General features: G+C 45.2%; 1 protein-coding gene across 1 annotated transcript in view; it reads left to right on the plus strand.

Annotated features, from left to right (window-relative positions):
- The window catches only part of T265_04495 (hypothetical protein), a gene marked incomplete at both ends in the record, with an annotated part of 47930 nt that extends 41836 nt beyond the window's left edge, over positions 1–6094 (plus strand). The window contains 2 exons of the mRNA XM_009169250.1: positions 2166–2332; positions 6004–6094. Of these exons, the coding sequence (XP_009167514.1) occupies positions 2166–2332; positions 6004–6021 (185 nt within the window). The remainder of the gene's footprint in view (positions 1–2165; positions 2333–6003) is intronic.
- Between the last annotated feature and the right edge of the window lie 6250 nt (positions 6095–12344).

Genomic DNA, 12344 nt, shown 5'->3' on the forward strand with positions numbered 1-12344 from the left:
TTGCCGTAATGTGGAGTTTTTCTACTTATATGGTCAAAACAGCGTAGTGGAGTAGGTTGTTGTAATCCGACGTTTCGGTTGCCGTGGGCAACCTTTCTCAAGGATTTCTACAATCAACGGAATACGAGTCAAGTACAGCGTCATTTGGATCCACTACCTTGTCTTATGATTAGTACATCCATGTTATCAGTTAGCAGTCAGATTGGGTCAGTGTGTGTGTGTGCACTCTGATTTGGATGTGCTTCCGTTTGTTGTTGTGCCCGTTGTGATGCGTCATTTTTGAGATCCCTTTTTGATATCTGGTTACTATGCCTACTAAGGTGTGCAGTAAGTCCAATCCAGATAGATGGGAGGCACCATCACCCAATACGACTCAAGTACAGCGACATTTAGATCCACTACCTTGTCTTATGATTAGTACATCCATGTTATCAGTTAGCAGTCAGATTGGGTCAGTGTGTGTGTGTGCACTCTGATTTGGATGTGCTTCCGTTTGTTGTTGTGCCCGTTGTGATGCGTCATTTTTGAGATCCCTTTTTGATATCTGGTTACTATGCCTACTAAGGTGTGCAGTAAGTCCAATCCAGATAGATGGGATGTGGGCACCATCACCCCGGTTGATGCAGTTCGACTCTGTGTTGACCTCTAGGGCCTCAGCGCACGTCCGTTCCACATGTGACTTGGATTCTGACTGTAGTATACGTGTATCATCGAAATTGATTTGATGGTTTGACTCAAGTGCGTGAAAAGCAATGGCTGAGTCGCCTTCTAGTTTTTCCAACTCTTGGAGGAAAACGCATGTGTCGTTTGTGCTTTGTGATCCGTACATGGAGTTACCTAGCTGTCTGACCTATGTGTTTTTCTGGGCATTCTGCACAGGGAATTTGGTAGACGCAATTTGTACGGTGTTTAAGTTCGATTTGGTCCTTAGCCCTCACAAGGTGTCGTTGTAACGTGCTGTCAATTGGGGAAAATGTTTTACTACCATAACCCCGAAATATTTTTCGAATGGCGTCTGAAGTGCCAACTCTGTAGGGTATTCCCACGGTGACCATCGGGTTTTTATCTTCCTGTTCGGAGTAACGTTCTTCCCCTTTGTTGGACAATGAGCCTCATGGTGTATTTATTTTACCGTAATACCCTACTGAGTCGCGTCAGTTCGTCTGCTCGTGTGGATTCGTCCGAGCATAGCTTCGTGATGCGGTTCGTCAGCACGTTTGACGTAGTGTGGATGAGAAGACTCATAATGCAAATACCTGTCTGAGTGTGTAGGTTTTCTATGGATTCCCACTGAGAATCCATGGTTAGCGTTAACTGAGAGCTTGCAGTCCAGGAAACTAATGATCCTCTGCAGTAGCAGTCAGCTTTGATGTGAGAGCTCTTTATACGACTGTTTACCTTTGCGTGACGTAACATCTCTAGGACAGAGAACAACCTTAACCCGTGCCATGACGGACATGAACTGTGTCTAAGCACCACATATTTCAGCTTTCAAAACACGCTCTCCAGCTAAACTGACCGTGTCGCTATGGGCTCTCCAGTGTCACCCATAGCATCTAATCTCTTCTTACACCTTATGGAAACCAAGTCCTTATGTGAATTCGCCCACTCACCACGCACCTGGCTGAGAAAGGTTAATGACATGCAGTCATGTCAACCACACACCGTCAAGCCTTTCTAAACTGCTTGAATGAACAATGCAGCAGTATACGATTCACACTGAAACGGTCGTCACACACACGGCACGGAACTCCTAAATGTTGTAGTTGTTTATAAAATCATGTGAAGTAAGCTATCTCTCAGTGTTTGCCTCGTTGTCTTAACCTGGTTTATGCTGTGTTGTTAATCATGATGGCCAGGGAAAGATAATCACTACTTGAATATAATTTCTATTGCTCCTGATGAGTGAATGGCTATTTTGTTGTTCGCTATACACTTTCTTCGAAAGGTGCGTATATCTGCGTTCCGCTTTCTCCGTTTGCAGTTGTTGAATGGTGTCGTTAGTTATCACCAATGAACTGATTTGTTGCATGATCTAAGCTCAACTTCAGGCAATTTGCTTATAAGAAGTTTTTTGCCTCTATGCTGACCTTTTCTTTTCAGAGTACCGAAATCCACTGACTCTCTAGGAAATAATTCCTTTTTGCCTTACTGTACATTGTCAGGATTTGGCCTGATCAGCGATGATGAGGTGCAAGGTATAGAGGTTTCTCGGATGGAAGCGGACTCGTTTCTGTCCTCTTCCACGAAAAATGAACCACCTGTTGACCAAAGCTGTGGCTCTCCATCGGCACCACCCACCCCGACGAATGGAGTAGTGACGGAACAGCTGGTAAGCTGTTTTCAATTTCACTGTATCCACTCGTTTGTCTTCACCAGTTTCGCCAAATTTTCTTGTGTTAATCGCCATATGGATTCCGGATTCAGAATACTAGCGAATCCTTAGCCGTACCTAGGAATTATCAAAGTAGGTGATTGCAGGATTTGTGGAATCGTGCTTGCACCACTCTCGTTTGAACGGTCTTCCTGTCCTGCGCAATTATTGTAGTAATTCCACATCAATGGAAAGGAAGCAACAGACTCGAGTTTCGCTATTTTTAAAGCTCATCAGTAGTGCCGTGGTTTGAACTCCGGACATCTGACGTGCGAGGTAAGACAAGTATGAATTTCCACGTCTGAACAAGCGAACATGCTCAGTGATTAGGTGACTGCTCGCTTCGAACGACGACTCTGTAACTGTCCTGGTTTTATCGATTGATTGGCCCACCTGTCACGACTTTCCAGTCACAGGCGGTCCCGCTGGACAATCTTGATTAGTTGAAGTTAGTTGTGGGATTTGTGGAATTCGGGCTCACTAATGTTGTCGAGTGTCTTGTGCACCGTCCATCTTCCATACTTACTGGTCCGGTAGTCCTTCTCGATTCCTGAGTACTCCAGCATATTCAATAACCTGATTCACACATATCTGGGATTTCCGCTTTGAAGGACTGCTTGGGTGTTTTTCTCTACGTCAACTCTATTTCGCAAAAGTTTTCACAATTTTTACAAAGTCATGTGTGCCAACAGCGTATTTAATTAAATAGACGAATCGCGCGAGCTTAAGTTGTGCCTGAAGTAGCAGTTACCCAGTTGGATACTGCGAACGTGAACAAGGTGCCGAAATAGTGGGAGTATGTTCTAGCGTGTCGTAGTCCGAGAGTCACCGAAATCCATGGTACTGTTAAGTATCAGGTGTGGAACCTGCCTGTTTCTGCCTGTGATGAGTGGTCTGCTCTCTACTTGAATAGTCATCTATCCTCACTCCTCCAATCAATCAATTTATATCACTTATAAGCCGTGTGCCATAGGCACACTGGTTCCAGCTGCTACAGTTTCGATCACCGGGAAACGGGAGTGTGAGACACAACCAAGCCTTGGAGGCGAAGCCATGTTCAGTTTGTTCGGAAATTTTGTAGCTATGCATTGAAGGCGATAGTTTTGATGCACGAGTGCTTCTGAGTGCGCGATCAGACCATTTTTGCCGACGTTATTAACCACTGGTGATTTGAGTCCCGGGGAGTCGCCAGTTACCCACCCGACTAAGCTTATTGATTAGTGTTTTCGTACTTCGTTGGCAGGTCATACATTGTCCACCTCTCGGCCGCTTCCACTCAGTACAGGGCTGGAAAGAAAGACCTCTGTGAAGCAGATATCCTGGCATGCGGAGTACATGTCCCAATCAGCGCAACCTATGAAGTGTGAATAATTCATCTATCGCGGGAGAGTTCCTTCTTCCTAATGCTATCTGGCCTACCTCAGTGTTACTGATCCGATGTTCCCACCACACCTGACCAATACTTCGGAGACACCGATGATCGAACACTGACCTCTTTCATGTGTCCTCTGCGCGTAGGGGCCACGCCTCTGATCCATAAAGCAGTATGAATCGCACCACCTCAGTGTAAATTCCACCCTTGACAGGCAGAATCACTTCACGTCTACGCCATAGGTGTCGGTGGTTGGCAGAAGTTGTCCTAGCTTTTCCGATTAGAGAAATAATCTCATCTCCAGCCAGTCCACTGGAACTTATACAGCTACCCAGGTAAACAATAATATCTACCACGTCGACTTGCTCACCTGCGAGCATGAGGCGTTGGTGTGATCTCACCCAGTCTTGTAGCAGAATTTTACGTTTTGCAGGTTTGAAGCGCATGTCAAACCGTGCGGCAGAGTTATTTAGGTTATTTAAAATCCTTTGTGTTTGGGAAGGATCTGAACCAAGGCGGGGCCTTTCGACCCCCTAGGTTTCAGATGCAGGCAGAGGAATTTCAAGCAGCATATCAGTAACAAAGTCCAAGAGGAAATGGGATAAACGACAGCCTTGTCTTACACCACTGGACATGGTGAACTCAGGCGAGAGCTTCCCGTATACTCGTACGCGCCCACAGAAGTTCGCATACGGTGCCCTCATAAGGGAGAGAAATTTGGAAGGGACACTGTTGATCGCCAAAGTTGCTGACGATCGACAGAATCAAAAACAGCTTTCAAATCCAGAAAAACGACTAACGTGGGACGTCTGAACGACTGACGTTGTTCAAGAATTTGTCTCAAGTTAAACATATGGTCGATGAATCCTCGACCAGGGTGAAACCCAGCTTGATTCTCACGAATCTGTCTCTCTCGATAATCCATCAACCTGGGCGAAATAATTGCAAATAGCACTTTAGATGCCATGGATACCAGGCTGATAACACGATGGTTTCCACACGACGTTCTTTCTCCCTTTTTGAAAACTGGAATGACGATCGAGGAGCTCCTTTCGGCTGGTATTCTGTTTTCTTTCAAAGTCTTCTGCAGTTTGGTTGTCAGACTATTCACCAGGACCTCATCACCTTTGAAGAACTCGGGGTGTAGACCATTCGGGGCAGGGGCCTTGTCGCGCTTCAAGATTGAAATCTCACGCTGGATTTCGGTTGCAGATAGTGGGTCGATGTCAATGTTCCGTTTGGGCCCGCTTGGTTCTTCCAGCGGTTGTGTTGAAGAAGACGAGGTAAACTGTTCCTGGAAGTGCTCAGCTCACCGCTCAAGACGGCGATTGAGGCAGTGAATTGCTCTTCCGTCTTTTTCGCATAGTCTCAGTGACACCTGCCTTCTTTTTGACCCGTTGATCGGACCAGTTGAAACAGAGCGTGGCTGTTGTGGCTGTCCTCACTGTCGATCCTCGCGGATCGACTAGTATTGATGTGAAAACCATTTGGACTCCCTACCAGTGGTCAGCTGATTGTCTTTACGAATCAACAGCTAAGTGAAATCAAGCTTCGCATTTCAGTGCATTAATACCACCAAATAGGAATCACCTTTTGAAGTAGAAAGTTCGAACCACTGCGTTGTTGGACTACCACCCGTCTACTCAGGACACTCAGAAATAATAAAAAGTGTTGTGCGTGCCAGGTTGTTGAACGTCGTGCGGTATTACTGCTTTGCTCATACCGCAGACTGAAAAGGCACTTGGAGACACTACAACTTCATCTCCACGGATCTCATGCGTCATTGCTTCCGTCGATTCCGTGTCCGACACCTGTCACCCCAGAGTTAAAGTGACTTTGAGAAGTCAAACCAAAGTGGATGGCTGTGCGAGTGCCTGGCTTATTTCTCCATGGGATTTGTGTGATGTTGATTGGCCAACTAGGATCATATAGAACCTCGATCGGTTTGTTGTTAACGGCTTGGTAAACTGAGGTGGTCGTCTATCTGTCGCAGTGGTTTTCGACTTCTCTTCGTCTGATAATGTCCATTTCAGCATAGGAAGCTATGTTTTGTAAAGTACGCTTCATTTCACGTCAACTTACTTGCCCTTTAGCTTTCGCCATTCAAGTTGTCATTAAAAATTCTCACGATGCTGCAGCGATCAGTAGGTTGTTTCCACGCATACATTCATTTGGGGGTTTGGTTTTAGTACCACTATTAGGACATCCTCTATAACAACCAGCTGAATTGAGTGCTACTCTTCCTGTTTTCCTTCAGCTCGATGAACTGGAATAACCTTGCTTTCATCCCCTTGCTGGTTCGTGGGCACTTACCCGAATATCCTTCACTCTGTCCCAGTTTTCCACTTGTTTATAAAGGCTTTTTTTATAGTTTTCTCTTTTGAGTCTATCCATTTGGTCACTTGGGCTTCAGTATATTTATAAAATAGTGGTGTGTGATCAAGTATCTTCATGGCAGCAGCCGCGAAACATTTTGCCAATATGACTGATGAACACAATGTCGTTGAAGGTTATGTTCAGAAAACTAGTGAAATGTTCACTGTGCATTGTTTTAGTATTTGTGTCTGAGAGATGAAAACCTCTGGGCAATCGAATATCTGTTTGGTCCTCGTTGCAGCTTCTCAGGTAGGCCCAGTTTCCGAATTTCCTTCAGTCTCTGCGTACATCGAATCGGGCGCATCTGCAGACAGACATATTAGCAAATGAAGTGGATGTTAACGGTAGACCTAACTCGATCTCGCTTATACTGTTCTTCAACTGAATATGCTGCGCATAGGCCGCCTCATGATTTATTTGCAACAATAGTAAATTTATCGATGTGGGGAAGCAATCATGAAGCAGTTGGAAACTCTTTCCATGTCGTATCCAACTTATCGTCATCAGACGTTGCGCGTCATTAACGCCCTTGGCACTGGCAACCATTTGAGTAACGTACTAGTGGATTTTACGGTGACCACGCAGTTATCATTTCCGTTCAACCGTAGAAAGTTACACTGAACGTCAATGCAGCTTGGGCATACTAAGCGACTTTTCTAAACATGACTTACTGTAACTGCTTAACCGTGTTTGGGTCTACCAATTTACCCTGGTCTCCATGGGTTCGGACTCCCGTCATCCGCATAGGCAGACCCAGTCTCTCACCTAGGGACACCACTGGTAATCAGTGGAAATTTTCGTCTGCTAAGGCAGACCCAGTCTCTCACCTAGGGACACAACGGGTAATCAGTGGAAATTTTCGTCTACTGCTTTAATCTATATATCAGGTTCGCAGGCGTATGAGCAGCAAGACGTTTTAGGGACGTTAGATCATCCACGGTTGTTCAGTATCTCAGTATTTAATGCCTACATCTTGATTCTACTTCTCAAATAAAGTTTTCTGTCCGCAGGTGAGTCATCGCGCTTCTCTTTCAGACATTACCAAAAGATACAGCATCCGTAACCTGTGTCTCATGCTCATTCGTGGACAACTTCCGAAGCACGATGGTTATACGCGTCATCTGCTTTCGTGCGGATGTACATTGGTCGTGCACATACCTGAGCTACCACGGGGTGGTATATGATTTTCGCCTGCTTATTGTACTAATGATTACGCTTAGGCGATCATGTGTTCAACGGTTCAGACGCCAGTGGCTTAGATCAGCTGGCTATTAGGTAGGTGGGTGTGACATACGGATGCCAAACCATGAGGCTTGCGGGAGGTCCTTCACGCACGTTCGGTGAGAACTGAAGATGACTGAAAACATAAGTAGTCATACGGTCACCGAATTACAGTCAATCGGAAGGACTCGTGACTGATAGATTTCGCACTTTCGGTTCGCAATGATCCACTACTTCCTTACGTTTGCAAATCCAAGTGTACACGTTCCCCATCGGTATTTCTTAAGATTGCTACCGTTAGTTGCATGGCGTGTTTGACTGTGGTACGGAGGTTCATATCCATGACACCAGTCCATCATCGATGGGAAGCCTTTTTAACTGCATATCCTGTTTCGGAGCCGCAAGCATTGGTCTTTAGGATTTCATTGTCCACCTGGACCTTGCTTAACTCGTTGTCCACACAGATTTCACTACAATCGGGAATTTTGTCATGTGGCATACAAGTATTTTCGGCTTATGGTGACTAACTTCCTCGTATATGCCTTTGTTTTGACGTTAGGTCCGACCACAAGTATGGCCTTCGTCTACTCCTGATATTATCATGCGCTCTGCGATTCTTTCTGCTTGCTTGTTAGATATTTGTGACTCGTTTGTAGCTTGCCTTCTTCCTGGGGTGTGCACATCCCTCCTCGAATGTTTGCCTTTTGGTCAGTTCGTTCGGTTTAGCGTCGCTTGCTTTCCAGGTCTTAGAGACTGCTGTAACTAAGAGTGTTGCTCCCGTTACGAAATTGTGTTTAGGATACCCACCCAGCGCTTCGATTGATCATGGCTCACTGCGGTTATCTTTGTAATTTTTTTAACTTCAGTTATGTGACTTCGCCCCCCTTTGTTCGGGTTGCACCAAACGGGTGTTTATCTGATAGAGATTTCGCTCTTAACAGAGCTTACAAAACTCTCCATATGCTTGGTCGTCCGTGATTCCAACAGTCGTCCAACCAAACCGTTACACCGGCATACGAACCCTTGATCTCGAGTCTGAGTAGGCAAACGCGTTCGCTTTTGGCCGAAGTGTGTTTTGTCCCGTGCCGCAAACGACATACTGTCACTGGGCGGCTGCTCGTTCGACATTCGCGAGTTTTCTGCAGGTTTTGAAATGTATTCGGGCTCATTCAAATGAGCAAGAGACTCTGATGAAAAAAGAAAAGTACAGAAGGCTGGGGTTGCAGCAGAAAACCAATTCTTGATTAGTCTATAGGCATGATAGTTCTCGAAACATAATCCTTTTAGGGATACACTCTTGAGGATGAATTCCGTCGGACTTCGTCACGCTGCTGATGCAGATAATTGATCCACTAGCCAACTATTAGATGAAACAATAGTGAGCGGTCCAGTAATTGAACACGATGAATCTGGTGTGCTAGTCGGTTATTTGATAGATATAACGGTCTCCCTCCACTAATACCACAGCCGTTGTTATATTTCCTTGAATACTAGTGTGGTGTAATGTGCATTCCAGTTCCCTCGAGTGTATCACTCCGCGTCAAGGGTTGGTTGTGGAGAGTTTGCCCCTGATTATATTTTTCCTAAAGAATTTTAAGAAATGAATCAGCCAGGGTTTTGTTCCGCAGTGTTTTGGAAATTTGGCGCGAATTCATCTCCGGCCATTTGTCATAAGCATGCTCGGCGCTCTATGTTCGCACAATGGAAATTAATTTTCGAAAGCTAGAGGTGTGTCCCTGATGAACAAAAACAGTCAGACAACTAATTTTAGGGTACCACTCTCCAATCTAGGTATCCCGGGGTCCCGGCGATGCTAGAAATTTGTCCCACCAAAAGTTGATTGCTTGGTGGACAATGAAATTTGGTGAGCTGAGAAAATTTGAACCTGGATTAGGGCGGTTTTTAGTCCGAGAACAAACGCTGCGGAATGCAACATTTTGGCTTAAAAAATTTCACTGAGCTCTCAAAGGTCTTGCGGCTATGAACATTGTGCGGCTAGGGGACCATAGCATGCCCTGCCAGCCACCAGGATCAAACACATGATGACATCACTGGAGATGTAGGATTTCTAAATAAAGATTTTACATGGAGTGGGTCTGGCCCGACTGCATCAACAGCCTTTTGTTCAGGTGAGATAAACCTTACTCAACAACACCAGTTCATTTGTGGACTGCGTTTTGCTGGTAAAGCACGGCATGCGATTCACGCACAAACCAGCCTTCTGACTGGTTTTTTGTGCACAAGCCGGGAGGCGCGCGCATCAAAATTCCATGTGCACACAAGCCAAGTGCTCCAACGCTTATGGCGCATAAATTAGGAAAAGCTAGGTTGTTAAAGTAAGCGTTAGAATAATCCAAAATAATCTGGATTATTGAGCTCAGGATATCTCTGTTTACCCCGCTTGACAGATGGGCAATTTGACGTTCATTAAATGAATAAGTTAGCATCACAACACGTGTCCGCTCACTCAACTAGTCTCCTTGGGTCTCTCTTCTTTCACAAAACTTTTTCACAACTTACCATATCGCCACCTTAAATACAGGAGTAGTATGAAATCCACATACTGTTTCCGAATAACTCGAAATACGCCTGAAAAGAATTACTGTACTCAGAGCTTTCAGTTACTTCCACGCTTGTTAAGCATGTTTTCATGTCATGGTTGACTATCAGCAAAATTAAGTATTCTCTGTGGAAAAGTGCAAACGGAAAAATTGAAAAAAGTCGGGCGGTGGACCCCCAGTTTGAATCGCTAACTGACCTACCCCATCAAACCATCGAGCCTTCTAGTGCGGTTGGTGAAAACCTGTGTTGAATGGCTAAGTCCATTTGGAACAAACATATGTTCGGGTTTGCTTGTAAATGAAATAGATCTCATAAAGTGCAAATGCACTAAATTGCAATGCTTAAAATCCGGGAAAGCTGACGGATATTTTCCAACGCATTTTCCTCCAATGGAGATAATAATAGTATTAGTGTCTATCCCGACCTGGCATCATCATAATGGTACGATTGAAATGAAATCGTGACTGATGAGTTAAGAATTGCGCAGAAATGGGAAATTCACGCAAATAGCGAGAATTATTCGACGTAGATACAGTCAGGCCTAAACTGGCACGAACAAAATGCGATAGACAACTGCGGTGTAGCAAAGTTCCCTATATTTTGTGGAACATATGGAGCTTAAGCAAATTCAGAACATCATAATTTGAAAACGGTGGGCAACATCACAACCAGGAAAGTGCTGGCACATCATAAAAAATTGTAAACCGCAGAAAAGGGTGATCAGAATGATGGACCTGTTTAAGCAGCAGGGTTGCAATGGACTGGTTAGTCCATTTTAGCAAAATCTAGTACCATTTATTAGGCTTAAACGGTTGGTTTTATGACTGCGTTCACCAGAAGCATAAGTTGTGATGGTTAACTAAAGAAATTTGCAATATGGCATATGATATTCCAAATATCGAAACCATAGTGTCCAAGCAATCCGTATAGACTCACTGGTGTTGCCGCTGGAGCAGCGTCAGGTGTATAAGATCCCTAAGAAATTGTGTTATTATCGACGCACAGGGCAGAGTGTGAACTGTACGGAAAATGACTTCGTGGGGGTCGCTTCCGGGTCGGTTATGCCCATCCAGTGTGACAAAATCGACGAACTAGTCTGTAAAATTTTGCAGGCCGTCATTTTCTATGGCACTGGCGTTGCGCTGAATCTGACATCTAAATATACCCTGAACTAATGTGTAATACTGGCGCAACTATACACCGGAACCCCGCTTACCCTGAATTACTAAGCTGAATTTTTAGTGGGCGCCGAACCCCATACAGTTACTCAGTCAAACGGTTTCACTGTGCTAAGTGTTATTTCATCACCGAGCTTATCACTTTAGCCGACCAACTGAACGCCCATTTTGCTAGCTTCTACATTCCATTTCATCCTAAGCTCAGACCCATTACCTCTGGCGCACGCTCCACACATCAAAATCAGGGAAGCTACCCCTCTCTCAAAATCCTAACCATTTCGCTAGCTGTTGTTTCTACCTCTGATATTTCCTCAGACCCTTATATGCTCTGTTTCACTAGGAAGATGGTTCCCTAACCCTGCTCCAAAGCATGGCAGTCAGGATACCAAAACCCTCGTCTTAGTTCATTTTCTCCACTCAGTCAACTCTGGAGTCATACCCTCCTAATGGAAACAATTTACATTCTGCCCTATTTTCAAATCCGGGTCCAAAAAAGCTACTTCCAAATACAGAGGGATCTCACACACCCATTCCTACCTCATACTAACGAAGTATCTAGTGCCAGGTCCCATACTATACCAGTGTACCGGTGACACTACTGATGGGGAGGCACACGACTAGTATGTGCTGTTCGTAGAATTTCGCTTTGCGTCTATTGTAAAAGGGAAATCTGTTGCGAAATTCGTAAAGCCACTCTGTAACATTTGCTTGGATTTGACCGACGAATGAGTGGAATCAATGAATCTTTAGGAAAGTTCAAGAAGCCTCGTTCGGGAGAAGACGGGTGTCCAGTTTTTGTAACTAAGATGCAAATTAGAGTTTTGCTTCCCTATTCAGTGGTCTGTAACCGGTCAGTTGGCGTTTCCGAATAAATAACTCCGCAGCGAAGGCCTTCTTCCTTTCACTGGTACTGACGAGCACCTATGCTTATTCCTGTGAAATTAGGATCTATCGTTGTGATCCTCTGTCATTTAATCATTTCAGACTCTCTCCCACGAACGAGGCGTCTCTAGTACAAGCATTCGGAGTAGGAAAAGCAATGTGGGGAATAACAGACAATTGAGGATGGGGGTGGTCGGACCTTCCTGGAGGACTTTGAGGAGGTTGCGGAGGCTGCCGGGCTGGAGACCGACCGGAGCAAGTTGGCGGCGCCGAAGACCCTCTTCAGAGGCCGGGCGAAAGGCGGCCCTGGATGCGGCCAGTAGAGGCCCCCAGAAGATGGACTGGGCCGCCGCGAAGGAAGCCCTTGCAGCGGAGTTCG

Source organism: Opisthorchis viverrini, assembly GCF_000715545.1.
Source record: "Opisthorchis viverrini unplaced genomic scaffold opera_v5_74, whole genome shotgun sequence".
NCBI lineage: Eukaryota > Metazoa > Platyhelminthes > Trematoda > Opisthorchiida > Opisthorchiidae > Opisthorchis > Opisthorchis viverrini.